Source organism: Vigna angularis, chromosome 1 (assembly GCF_016808095.1).
Source record: "Vigna angularis cultivar LongXiaoDou No.4 chromosome 1, ASM1680809v1, whole genome shotgun sequence".
Classification (NCBI taxonomy): Eukaryota; Viridiplantae; Streptophyta; class Magnoliopsida; order Fabales; family Fabaceae; genus Vigna; species Vigna angularis.
In genome coordinates this window covers 59418782-59433082 of record NC_068970.1, presented here as the reverse complement: position 1 = coordinate 59433082, position 14301 = coordinate 59418782, and the positions used below count along the sequence as shown (strand labels likewise).

Below are 14301 nucleotides of genomic sequence, written 5' to 3'. Positions count from 1 at the left end.
CGAAAACTCTCCCACAAAAAAGAAATCTGGAAAACGTCTCCGGAAAGAGAAATCCGGGAAGGTATTTCAAAAAAAACTTTCCGGTAAGCATTCGGAAAACAAATTCTGTTAATTTTTTGGAAAGATTTTTCCAGAACACCCTCACAGATTTCTCTTTCGGGATATGTCTCCCACCAGTTCAAGTACTCTAGCCACCCCACCGCTGCATTTGCCCTAAACCCATTCAGGAAGAACGTACGTACTTGTATTCGCCGGTGAAGTGCGGAAATTCACCGCTGCTGGATCGCCTCACTTCCAAGAAGCGTGCTCCTCCTCTTCGAAATTTCCCTCAAGATGCTCTCTGCACACATTGTATCTGCAGTGTAAATTGTTAGGGTCAAAAAGTTAAAAAATGTTAAGAGGAGATCGTTAGGATTAAAGTAGAAGAAGAGAACTGGTATTTGGCATGTTTGATGGGCGGCAACAGGAAGAAAAATGATGGGAGTGAAGGAAGCCATTGTCAACTATAAATACCTAAAAAATAAAAACAGGCCACCTAACAATCCCAATCAGAGGAACAATCAGAATATTTGTTTTTTTGATACAAAACCAAACAACTTTGGGATCTTTTTCTAATTATAATAAAAAAACTATCCAAAAAATGTTATTTTACATTAACCATAAATATGTTCTTAGAAAGTAACACTATAACCACTTTAGAAAAGTTTGATTACGCTTAAAATTGAAAAGGGTATTTGGAAATGGAAGATTTGGGATCAACATGCGCTTACGCAAAATGAGAAGTGATGGTTATATCAACGTGGACTTAAAATAAGATTAATTTATAATATATAAATAGAGTGTAAATATTATCTTACAATCCAGTTTTGTAGAGTTGAATTAAGTTTACGCTCGTTGTCGAGCCACTATCCTATTAGTTGGAAGCAATATCATGCTAAAATTTCTGGATGAGTAATGTAAATGGCAAAAATCGTAATGTTTTTTTTGCTCTTTTCCGTTTTATAGTCTCATTCAATGTTTTTGTAATTTCTTTTCCAGAAATATTGGGAGTATAAAATATGTTACTTAGATTAGCTTTTCAATAGTCTCCTTTTCTTTGAAGTAATTTATTTTTTTAAAATAAATATGCGGGGTCTAACTTTGATTTCAAAGATATAAAAAACTATAAAAACAAACATTTGGTGTACCGTACGGTCTCCCGAGGACGACCAACCATTTTCGACCGAACAGCCTCCAGAGGATGACCGAGCATCAAGACCGAACGGCCTCCAGAGGATGACCAAGCATCCAGACTGAACGGTCTCCTAAGGTTGACCAACCATCCAGACCAAATGGCTTATCCCAAGCTGAATGATTCTTCTTAGGCCGACCATCGAGCTTACAACCCTGACCGACCGTTCTGGCCAACCAACCACTAGGCCGGCCACATGGTTAGCTTACAAACAGTAATCGCTCATTAAAGCCCCTAATGAAGATTAAGGTATGATTGAGCCATTATCAGGTCCACAAAAGGTAAAAGCCCATTACAACTACTATAAATAAAGGTTCCAGGTATGATTTCTGGTCAGGTTGCATAACACATGCTCTACTTGCGGTAATAACTATTCGGTCATTTTACTGACTTGAGCGTCAGAGTACCTTTGACAGGTGCCCGTCCGCCCGGCTTGGAAAACGAGGAGGGAGAACAAATACTACAACTGGAGAACGAGGAGAGGAGAGAACCCGTTCGGTCTTCCACAATTTGGAGAGCTTGGAGCAACGTCCGGTCTTCCTTCAATTCGTGATCTTCACTAGCCGTCCGACCTTCGAATACAACATGGAAAGCTTAGGTCCGTCCGGTCATCAAAGTCCGCTCAGTCTTCAAGATTCGTCCATCGGCACAATGTTTATACCAGAAATACTTGGTTTTTCTTCCATCACGCCATACTTTCTTTTCTCACTCCCATAACATGTCAATATGTTTTTATTATAAAAAAAATCGAATAAACGTTTAGGTTAAATAATTTGAAATATGATTTCCTAATTTAAAATAGTATTACGTAATCTGACAATCTGTAAAAAAAATTCGAATAATATAATTATATAATTCAAGATATAATTTAAATTTGTATAGTTATGAATTGTGTAATCTTAAAAAGTATTATGTATTCCAGAATATAATTTTAAATGGCTTATAAGATGACAAAGTCGCATTGTAATTTCTTGTATTTGATGTAGGAGAAGAAATTGTGGGATTGCTGGAAGAAAATCCTCGCATCATCCTATTTTCCACTAAACAAAACAAGTAATATTGTTGAAAAAGCAGCCTATTTTTCACAAGACAACAGACCACGTGTTATTTGCAAATTGTTTAAATTAAATAAAAAATAATGTGGTTTGAAAAAAATTTAGATGAATGTTTGGGTATGTTTGAAAAAAAAATTAGATGAAAGTTTGTCTATGATATATAATTAATGTGAATGATGTATAAATTAAGAAAATATTTTAACATAGATGATTATCATTTTACTCAAAATTATCGTAAATTTTTTTTTATCCACTTATTTGTACTTCTATTTGCTGTATTTATGTCGAAAAAGACATAATTAGGTAAAGGTAGGCTAAAATACCTTTTTTATTACTATTTTCAAGTGGATCTCTTACCAACGGTGTGTTGTGCAGGAGCCCTTATTCTATATATATCATCTCAATTTGTTAATTAATTAATCTGTCTTACTTCCTTCCAATCTTTGTCGGACACAGTACGAGGTTCTCCACTAACGATACCGAATTGCATTACAATATTATATGATATAGCTTTTGGTTTTTGAAAGTTAACTAATCAAATTGATGAAGAGACAACAAACTGAATTGCTCCACCTGAACAACCGCCCATGATTTTGAATATATATAATCGAGTTCCAATTATTTTACAACGCCTTATCGTGTACTTAAACAACCAAAATGTGGCAGTTAAACAACCCAACAAATTGGAAAAGCATCCAATGGAAAGGAATAAGGAATCAAATGAAATTGTTGGGAACCCAAAACTTCAACTCAGGATATGTACAATATTCTACAATTATTGCACAAAAATATTAATATGCAACACATGTTGAATTATTGTTCTAGAAAGGTGCTGATGCTATGTCCCTGAATGCTGCTTCTGGGGCTACTTGTGTTGTTGCGTCTTTGGAATTCATCAGTTCCAGTTCTTCACCCAAATCTATGTCTATGTCCATTGTTGTGCCGGATCCTAAGCAGCAGGCGCCACTCACCACTGGTTGCAACCCCTGACAGTATTTAACTAAAATTCTTAACAATTATGTATTGCAGAGAAGTTTATCTTACATAAGAACTTATCATCTCAGTAATGCAAATTTTAATGTTTCAGAAGATGATGAGGAAAAATTTAGTGAGATTCAGTAAAAATGAAACACACGAGTTAAACCTAGTTGGACACCACCTTTGATCTAAAAGAGGGTTGTGGGTCGACAAACGATTATCATCACTAATACGCAATACATTTTTGTTTAAGCTCTTAACTGAAAGTTTAAAGACAATAGCTAGTAGTTTTGTACAAGTAACTCCAACCAATTTTGTAAATTTTAAAATTATTTATAAAAATGAAAGTATTAAATGCATTAAGAATCACAATAAAACTGTATATATATAGCATTAATTAGTAATATTTCCTGTAATTTTTTATTTTTAATGTGATTTGTCTACTTTAGCTAGCGTTTCCCCAATCCCTTCAACTTGCAATTGCCTTACAAAAACTATACACTAACGCACGGACGTTTCATTGCATGCCAAGAGCCGTAAATGTTCATGCAAGCATAATACCATTAAAAGAAAAATTCACACACGGAAACAAGATCCCAAGGTGTCATGCATGCATGTCTTTAAAACATATTACTAAACATGTTTTCAACAGGTGTAGAAAATAGATAAAGGAGCAGAATGGATATATTTACCTCCGTGAAAATTCTGGAAGCTTCTTCTATGGTCTTTGTGTTCAATATATATGCTGCCAATTCCTGTTGAAATCCACAACAATATTAAATCCCATGTTGATGACGTGATAAAGAACAAAATAAAAGAAACGAACGATGACTTACCCTGGCCGATTGAATTTGGTGGATATTGAGAGTTCTGGGCTCCCTTTCGATTGACGAAGTCCTTCCAAGGGGTAATATGGGGGCCTCCATTTTCTTGTTCTTTTTCTCTGATATATTATAGTAATGATACCCAAATGCAAACCCGATCGTTAAATGAGAAAAGCTTGTTACTTTCTTAATGGTGGTGTAGGTGTTAGTATGGAAACAACTAAGGACGTTGAGGTGGGTGTATTATATAGTGGAGGAAGAGAGGCATTGATGGCGGTCTACTGTGACGGCACGCAACAACGTGGCAGGGGAGAAGGTGGGGTGCACGTGGCAGGGTGGATTCGTGGGTGATGATACAGATGGCACTCCGAAATGACGTTGTACGAATAGAGAAAATGGAAACACCTAGGTCATGCGAACGTGTTTTGTATGGATTCTAAAAGTGGAAAGCAGAAGAAAATAGCGTGAGAATATGTTTGATATTTTTTGTTTGTGCAGTTACGTGTTTGATGAGGGTCGACACTGGAAGAATCGGTGGACGGTTACGGCCTTGTGTTTGGGCCACGTCGCTTGACCAATGGTGATAAACGTGTACGCATGCGATGCTGTGAATCGTCGTCGATGGAGACGTAAGATTTGTTGGGCCCAAATTCAGGCCTACGATGCTGCATGCACGTGACTCCCTGGACTTCCTTTGCTGGATTCATTAATAATAATATTCTATTCTCGTTGGGTCAATTATTCTGTCACTCGCTTTCCTGTTCCTCTCAAACTTTCTCTTTCCTTCTCTTTCTTCTTTTTCTTTTCCACCGTTTTCTCTTACCAACTTTTCGCCTTATCAAAGGTTTGCGCTACTTTATTCAAAATGTAAATTATGTAAAAAGGCTTTAATATAACAGGATCCAAATTGGATCAAGGCCCGAGTCATGAGCCCAACAAGGATACAAAAAATAAATTCTTCCTGCACCTCCAATATCTTTTTTTGCATCTCAAAATTTTTCTAAATTCCTGAACTAACCATTTTACTAGAATAAAAAAAAGTTTCTCTCTCACTATATTAACTCCATCTAGGATGGCAAAAACAAGTTTCTCTCTCGTTATATTAACTTCAGCAAAGAAATCCAAGTCCGCGTTTGCAGATAAACTCTGCGATGGATAGTTCATATCTAAAGATATTTACTATATTCAAGTTGTGGATAACGAATATTTTAATATCTAACGGGTTGGGTGCACGTATTATACTACCCGATCCGTGGATACCCGTTATTCGAAAAAAATAAAAATAATAATTTAATTTATATTTTATTTAATTAAATTAAATTTAAAATAAAACTAATTTATATTTTTTAGATTAAATTTAATTAAAATTAAATTTTAGTTTATATTTTATTTTATTTATATTAAACTTTTTATATTTTTCTGTGATTATATTTTAATTTTATTTTAAAAGTGTATAAAATATTTTTTTTAATATTTGCAGGTATATACAAGTATATGGTGGTTTTAAAATATCTGCGGATATTTTAGAAATAGATATTAGTGCGAATAACAGGTCGGGTTGCGGGTAGAATTTTCATTTTTGAGTCGGGTTGCGGATAGGTACTATCCGTGTCGATCAGACCCGTTGTCATCCCTAATTCCACTTACTCATTTTCATTCACTCACACTTTCTTTTAACCCTAATGCCACACCACTCATACAAATAGTTCTTCTTTCTTTCCCTTATCCCTTACACCACATCCTTACCACAACTTTTCTCACACGTCACCTTTAACCTTCAAGCATGATGGAATCCGTTTTGGGAACTAAATGGAGATTCATGAAGGAAACATCAACTTAAGTTAAGGCTAGGAGATTGGTATTGATATTGGTATCGCGTAGTGGAATGTTTTAGACAAATGGTCAATAACCAAGAAATGATGGGTGAATTGATTCTTTTAAAAATTATGATTTTCTTTTACAACTTATCAAACAGTTTATACGCAAGAGCTATAAAGTTAAAGAAAATCACAAAAAAAAATTTATCCTAGTTTGAATCAACAGATTCTACGTCTAGTCGTTAATCACTATAAAGAGTGATTAACCTTTTTCACTAGAAATCAATAACATTACAATATAGAAATAAGGATTGAGATCATAAACCACCTCTCTCAGCAATAAGAGATGAAAGACACCTCTTTTTGATGCACAAAAGAATGAACATCTTGACTATGCTTTATAGGTATACTCCACCACTTAAACACACCAAGAAAGAGCATTTCCTCCTACAAGCACCAAGTTCACAAGTTCCCTTTGTTCTTCAAACATTCTACAAACATTAATTCCATTAGCATAGTTTCTCACTTTTATTCTTGAGCATTGCATAGCATTTATAAGAGTCAAATATTGAAAAACAATTCTGTATTCGTTAGGAGACGCTCAGGGTTACTTTAACCCTGTCTACTTTCTTGACTACTAACTTGACAATACTAAAGTTGTCTTGAAAAGTAGTATTAGTTTAATAGCTTCAACAACAACGTATCACCCACTTATATGAGCAGCTTGGAGATGTTAACTTTGCAGAGACAAAGCAATTAGTTGAAGTATGACGCGAGGACCTACTTGCTCTATCTTATTAGATACATAATTTTTAGTATAAGAGCATCACATTCTTCTGTGTATCATACTTGATGTTCTTCAAAGACATGCAACCATATGACATTTATGTTTTAAAGTTGCTGCACTTGTCCACTTATATGAGCAATTTGGAGATGTTAATTTTGTACAGACAAAGCAATTAGCTGGATATATTACTTTTTCAACATGGCAACCTCTCCCTTTGATTATTCCTTTAACTTGACTTTACGTATCAAATTTTTATTTTAATAATTTTTCATTAAAGCTTTTGCTCTTATATTATTGTCATGTTAGACCCAATGACGATGAGGTCTATACACCCATGATTGATTGGGTCTATAAGGAGATGACATTAAAGAGGGACAACAAAGTTAATGAGTGTTAAAGATTCTGAAAACTGATAGAAATTCAAGGATGAATGACTTTAAAGGGGGAATGATATGTTTTTGAAGGGTCTTTTGAGTTTTCTTGTAATTTTCATCTTTTAATTGATAAATAATCATTCATATAATGATGACTAAATAAACATTAATTGGTATTAAATATTAATTATTAAGATTTATTATAGAATATAAAGAGTTTTATTTAATTCATTTTATAAAAGGATACACTTGTAACGCAATTTGATATATATCAATTTATAAGAAATTAAGTTTTCTCTTTGTGAGAACCTTTTGGCTTTCTAAGTTATAAGAACTCAACATCGATTTTATCATGATAACATGTGGCGATCGAGTACATGACTTATTACTTACATTCTTATCTTTCTTGAATGTGACGTCAATATTTTTTTTAAACCGAATATCATAATGGTTTCTTTTCATCATCAACTTGCTTCATTTAAGACAAAAGTGTTAACGTTTAGGTTGTAGTTTATGACATAATGTTTGAAAGAACTTATGAGATGGGCAACAAATTAAAACAAGCCAAGATGTTAATAAGGTATTCAATTTTTTTTTTAATTTTACTTTCTCCATTAAAGACTAAATAATTGTGTTAAAATTTATATTAAAGTCCATAACTACTTAGAGGAGGCTATTATAAAAGATGACTTGTATTTTTAATATTCTTTACTTAATATCTTGTATATATATTATACCATGCGAAAATATTTATGTTGTGTTCGAATAACCAGATTTTACTATTCAAGAGAAAAATATAAGATTGATTTGAGAAATATATCCTGTTCATGGATTTTACATACTTTTACCATCACTCACTGATATACGAAGATTTGTTAAGAAAATCGCACGATACACACACTCAAATATTTTTCTAAAATTGAGTATGTTATTCATTGATAATTGGAGCGCTTTAAATAACCGTGACACTTACAATATAACGGGAATAAAAATAAAATCTGAAAATAAAATATCAACTATCTTAAAAATAAAATCTGCTTAATTTATCATAAAATAATATTTTACCTAGATAAACCGAAAATTATAACTACCTATTCCTATTTTATCTCTATCAAAATCAAACTAAATATTACTAGATCCAAAACTAATAAAATAAGATTTAAATAAAGTTATTAATAAAACACTCAAATTTAAGTTTATCCCAACAAACTCCCCCATGAACTTAAATTCTTCCTTTCTTCATTCGGTTTTCCATGTGCATCATCCTACACCGGACTTGCTTCTTTCAATCAGATTTGATTTCTTCTTTTTCCTTATGGCCCTCCTGTCTTTTACCTCGGTTGACCTTTTTAATGCTTTGACTGACTTTGTTATGGCTAATTCTCAATAACCTTGGCCAACTCGTTTTTGACCTTAAGTGATTTCTCAACAATCTTGGTTGACATCTTCATCGGGTTCTTTTCAATATCTTCATAATCCTCTTCGTCTGGTTCAAGAACACTAGATACTTTCTCTTCCTTTTCAAGAGCCGCATTCTTCAGCTCCTCAAGCTCAACCCTCTGTTTATTCATAATTTCATTAGCTTCATCTAGAAGCCTCCCTATTTGCTGAATCTCTTCATTTTTTTGTTTGAGTTCTTTCTCCAGGTTTTCCTTCTCCACAATTGTTGCATCCTTTACCGAGATCACTTCATCCATTGTTGGGATCGGGCTCTCCGTGTCCATTGCATCCGAGCTCTTTGCCATCAACAAGATTTCACATTTTTCTTCATCTCCTTCTTATGTAAGAAGGTTTCTCTCACTTTTCTTCTCAACTCGACAAAATTTAGCAATGTGACCGAACTTACCATTGTAGCACTTTTTTTATCTGCACTCATTTGCATAGTATCCATACTTTCCACACTTAAAACACTCCACTCCTAACCGATCTCCTCGAACTTTCCCTTGTCCTCGATCATGCCAATTTTGTTGACTGGTTTGTTCTTCATTATCATTCTCAAAATTACTTCGGCCACGTCCACCTCATCCTCGGCCTCCTTGCCCTCTTCTGCCAGGACCTCAGCTCTGAGTAATTCGAGTTTTATTCGAGTCAAACTGTACTTGTAGTGTTTGATCGTCGGGTTCCCTCTTTTCTTTTTCTTCCTCAATTCTTGGGCTTTTAATGACCTCGCTAACTCCTCCATGGTGAGAGTTGACAAATCCTTTCTCTCTTCAATAGTGACCATGATACTTTCAAAATCATCTGTGAGATCTCTCTCAAGATCTTTACCGCAACCTAGTTAGAAAGAACATCTTCTTCATTCATTCCGAGTTGGTTGGCCATCTTCTGCACTCGAGCTATAAACTCGGCAACTCTCTCCTTTTCATCCATCTCCATATGTTCAAACTCTTTTCTGAGAGCTTGTACTCGGACCTGCTTTTGGTTCGTCCACGATCACTTGGTTGGGAACCCCAACAGTGTCATTTTGGAGGAAAATTTGCAAGTGGGCGACTGCTTCAAGCATTGAAACTCGGTCGTGGAGGCGACTCACCAACTCGGGGGGGTCAATGATTGCGGTGCCTGGATGTGTGGCTTAGAATTGTTGGAGGTGTTTGTTCAATTGTGGAGTGTGATGTTTGTGGATGATGCAGTGGAAGGGACCTTGTTGTTCTAAGGGTGAAGAGGGGTCGATTTGGACGAGATTGATGGTGTGTTGTTCGGCGTAATCGAGGAGGGAGGATTGAAGAAAACTTTCCACTTTCTTGGTTTGGAGAGCATATCCCATATGTATCTCTTACCTTCTGCAACTTCCGATTCAAACTTAGACATGTCTGGTTTATGTGAGAATCGAATGACACTGCAAATGAAGAGTTAACCAGCAGATTTATTTCTTCAAACACTCAAATAATCATAGTTTAGTTTTGTTCAATTTAAATTTAATATGAAGTTTGAATTACTACAACCACTATTTTACTATTACATATTATTTGAATTGATTTTTTCGTGTCATTAAAAAATGTAAATATTTATTAAATATTTATTAAATATTTTATTAGGATAAATTTATGCCAATATATAGAGAGATTTGCTAGTGTATATATTTTATATCCCTTTGTATCCTTTAAATAACATTTTTTTTACATTTTAAAAATTAATTTTAATTTTTTTTCTCTTTATAAATATTTTTACAATTAAATATAACATTATTAAATAATTTATAATGTCACATTAATCAAATTCTACACTAATTATCACAAACTTTACTTCAAAATTGACTCTCACTTACCTCAAAATTCACTTAAATAAACAATCATTAATTCACCCTTAAATCTTCTCAAATCCTCAAAATTCACTTAAATAAATAATCATTAATTCACCCTTAAATCTTCTCAAATCGATCCACTCACTCACTCCCAAATCTTTTAATGTAAATGTAGCCTTAATGACTTTATCTAGGACTAATTTATACATGACAACCAATCAATTAATGTCTAATTTATTTTTATATTTAGCATTATTTCTTATTTTATTCCAATCAATTAATGTCTAATTTGTTTTTATATTTAATATTATATTTTATTTTATTCTTAAAATTAACTGTATTTCTATCTTATCTCCCTTTTAATCCTTAAAAGTAATTGATAACTTAAATAAACCACAAATCTATAAGTGTTTTTTATAAATACTAAAATAGATTTTTTTGAATGTAATGGTAAAAATAAAATGTTTCATATATATATATATATATATATATATTATTTTTAGCCGAACAAAAGAATTGGTTAAAATAAAAAATGTGAGAAACATGAAAACTAAAATTGTGACAAAATTCAACATTATAATAATGGTAATTACCCAGAGAAAAACCCAAATGATTATATTGAAAATTTGAGGATGAAATGATTAGTTTCCTTCTTATTTGGTTGTTGACTAATACAAATGGGAATTTGGCAGGTTCCATGGTTGGTGCTGCTTGTCTATGGCTTTATGCTGTTGGATGCCTTGACATCTGCCACTCACAAACCCTTTTAACATTTTCCCAAAATGATGCTATTTCCATCATCACTTATTCTCTTGTCACTTTGTTATCACTCAAATGCAAATGCAAATGCAAAAGCAATCATAATAGGCCCCACTTCCTTTTTTTCCTCTTAATCTTCCCAACTACCTTTCCACAACCATTTATCACATCTTAATCCACAATATAATCCTTAAACACCTTCTCTTAACCAACTTTACAGACCGTAAAAACCAACCTCAACGAAATTACCCATTATTCTGTTTCTTACTAATATGTGATGGCAAAAAAAGGTAGTCATAGCAAAAATTTAGGAAAAAAGATTCTGTAATAGTGCAACGGTAGAGTGTACGTATAGAGCAGAAGAAGACATGTGAGATAATAAGAAAATGAAAAATGCCACAACACAAACAAGGAAAAACTTAAAACCCAAAACTTGTATTAATGCAAAGGTCAAGTCGAAAAAGAGAAACAAGTTATCCTCGTTTTCTTCACCCAAACACAAACTAAAATAACAGTCCAATAATAAAGCATCGCCATTGTCGAGAAGAAACACAATACAACTTCATCCTCTCTCTTACTCTCTCTCTCTAACCGGTGACTTGCCCAATGAAAGGGTGGTCACGCCGGAAGCCTCGCCGGCGAGCGTGGTGCTGCTCGTTCGCAATCCCTCCCTCTAGTCCCGAACTCACTTCAATCTCCAAATCGCCTCACAAAGCGCAACCCTTTCCCAAAAGCAGCGTTTCGGTCCCTAACTCTCCTCAGAGCGCCAAATCTGGGTTCCCCATCGTGGGTCGGATCGACCCGCGCCGGATCTTGTCGCCGGGAAGAGTCTCTCCCATTGACTCGGATCCCACCCCCTCCGTGTCGCAACTCCGATCCCCTAGCTTTCGAGCTCCCTCCCCGCCGCCGGTGGCGGATGCCGCGGCGCTGGACGTGAAGCTAAAGCTGCGAGGGAAGAACGGGGGGAGCATGGTGATGGAGGTGGACTCAGAGGTTCTTGAAGCGAACTCGGAGGTGTTTGCGGGTTTGATAGCGGATTGCAAGAGAGGTGGGGGTGGAGCGACGATGGAGGTGGAGAACTTGGGTGTGTTCAGTGACACCATCGAGCTTATGTTTGAAGATGATGATTGCATCACCAAGAAGCTCATCAACGTTGGCGTTTTTCGCTCCATTGACATTTTAGAGGTTCCTATTTCTTCACCTTTTGATCTCTGTTCATTTTACTTACATTCGCAAGTTTTTCGTCTGACAAAATTACTCATTTTGTCGCGGCCGTTGATTCATAGAGTGGCATGAAGTTAAGTAGAAATCTTTTATAACAGGAAAAATATTTGGAACTATCGACCAACGTATGTATGACAAAACCTGTAAAGAGTGGATAGAGGGGTTGTTTTAGTTTTATCATTGTTCTCGACTTCAAGATTTGAGAATATAATTGGTTTGGAGAAGAAATTTTACCAACACCGGAGTCTTATCAAGTTGGAGTAGAATTAAAGAATCGTCCTGTTTCTGAAAAAACTGGCAATAAAGTTTTCCATGTTAAATGTTTGAAGTTTTTAGTCTAAATGCATGTTAACCATAAAACTTAGTATAAACATTTTAGTGCAAAAGCTATCTAATATTCTTTTAATTACAAAATGAATTTGAAGTCTAGAATCAGTTTCATTGTATGGAATCAAATATATGAATGGTTGTGAATATTAGTTGGGATGATTTAACGTGCATAGAAACTAGCACTTAATCTTTGGCTGAGGTTGACTGATATATATTACTAGGTTTCGGCAGGAATTATGTTCACTAAGGGCGTTCGGTGTTGTTTAAAGTACCTTGAGGCGGTTCCTTGGACTGAGGAGGAAGAAGAGAAACTGAGGAGCCTTTTCACAAGATTTGAGTTCGATGATGCAACAACAAGAGACATTTTGGGAAGACTGTACTTGCACGACTCAGTAGATTTCCGGCCAAACGTTGCACAACAACTTGTTCGGTCTATCACCACTTCTGAGGATGCAAATGCCAGAACTGAAATGAAGTCACTAGTCAAGGGTCTTCTCTGCAAAAGTTCTGTGTATGAGAAGAACCATCTTGACCTTAGCAAGGAGGATCTATTTACTGTTTGTGACTCGTGTTTGAGTTCACTTATCAGTCTCTTTGAAGAGGCATCAGATACCATGCGTCCTGAAAGGTTGATTACAAAAGACACGAGCAAGCCTCTGATTGAACGAATCTCAAGACAGGTTGATAACATTAACTGGTTGCTTGAAATTATGCTGGATGGGCAAGTGGCAGAGGACTTTGTGGATGTATGGGCACGTCAGGAAAAGCTTCTTAAAATGCATGACGTTACCTCCCCTATGATAAGATATGAGCTCAGTAGAGTCTCGGCAATCCTATTTGTTGCTATGGGTACGAGAAAACTGCAATGCCCTTTGGAGGCTAGATCAGGGCTTCTCCAAGCATGGTTTGGACCTATGCTGTTGGACTTTGGTTGGCTTCAAAGATGCAAAAAAGGGCTTGATATGAAGGCCTTGGAAGAGGCTATGGGGCAGACACTACTTACTTTACCTTTAAAGCAGCAGTATGTGCTGTTTATGGAATGGTTTCGGCATTTTTCAAGACATGGCACTGAGTGCCCAAATATGGGCAAGGCATTCCAAATTTGGTGGCGTAGATCTTTCTTAAGAAGCTCTGAGGCTGTTGAATCAAGATAGATGGTATCGTGATTTGTCTTTTATAGTGTGTAGAGTTGGAATTAAGTGAGATATTCTAATTTATTTGAACTGAATAACGTAGTTAAATAGGATCATCATCCTCGCAACTGACTGGCATCAGGTTTTCTAGATGTTTTCCCCTTTGTTATTTGTTGACTACGGTGAATTAAAACCTGAAGGCTTCTACTCTATCTATCTCCTAGGATCGCTTCCCATGTTTTTCGACGTGATTGAGTCCAGTTGGGTGTAAATGGAATAAGGATAGATTTTGCGGACAGAATTGGAAATCGATCTTCCTCCGAAACCGCGATTGCCGAGAATCTCAACCTTCATTGAATCCAAGGGCTGTGGCTAGATATTGTTTTTCATAACTTAGCTATTTTATAACATATGTACCTAACCATTTGCTGAGACTAGTTATGAGAAATGGGGATGGAGAGGGCGAATGTCGCATTTTACCTTTAAGAAGGAGCAATCTGGAGCTAGAAAAAGAACTTCTTGACGGCAAAATCCTTGAAATCTTTCCA

At 35.3% G+C, this 14301-nt stretch overlaps 2 protein-coding genes across 2 annotated transcripts; one reads left to right on the top strand and one right to left on the bottom strand.

Moving 5' to 3' along the window:
• Positions 1-3007: 3007 nt before the first annotated feature.
• Positions 3008-4480, bottom strand: LOC108340631 (uncharacterized). Its single transcript, XM_017578130.2, has 3 exons — positions 4101-4480; positions 3957-4019; positions 3008-3272 (listed from the first exon to the last, which is right to left on the bottom strand). Exons 1-3 carry the CDS (start codon positions 4188-4190, stop codon positions 3108-3110), a joined length of 318 nt encoding a protein of 105 aa, XP_017433619.1. The 5' UTR covers positions 4191-4480; the 3' UTR covers positions 3008-3107.
• A 7044-nt stretch (positions 4481-11524) lies between these two features.
• On the top strand, positions 11525-13963 carry LOC108344100 (BTB/POZ domain-containing protein At2g13690). The gene is made up of 2 exons (XM_017582570.2): positions 11525-12251; positions 12842-13963. The coding sequence occupies exons 1-2, from the start codon at positions 11673-11675 to the stop codon at positions 13772-13774; spliced, it is 1512 nt and encodes a 503-aa protein (XP_017438059.1). The 5' UTR covers positions 11525-11672; the 3' UTR covers positions 13775-13963.
• The last annotated feature ends 338 nt before the right edge of the window (positions 13964-14301 follow it).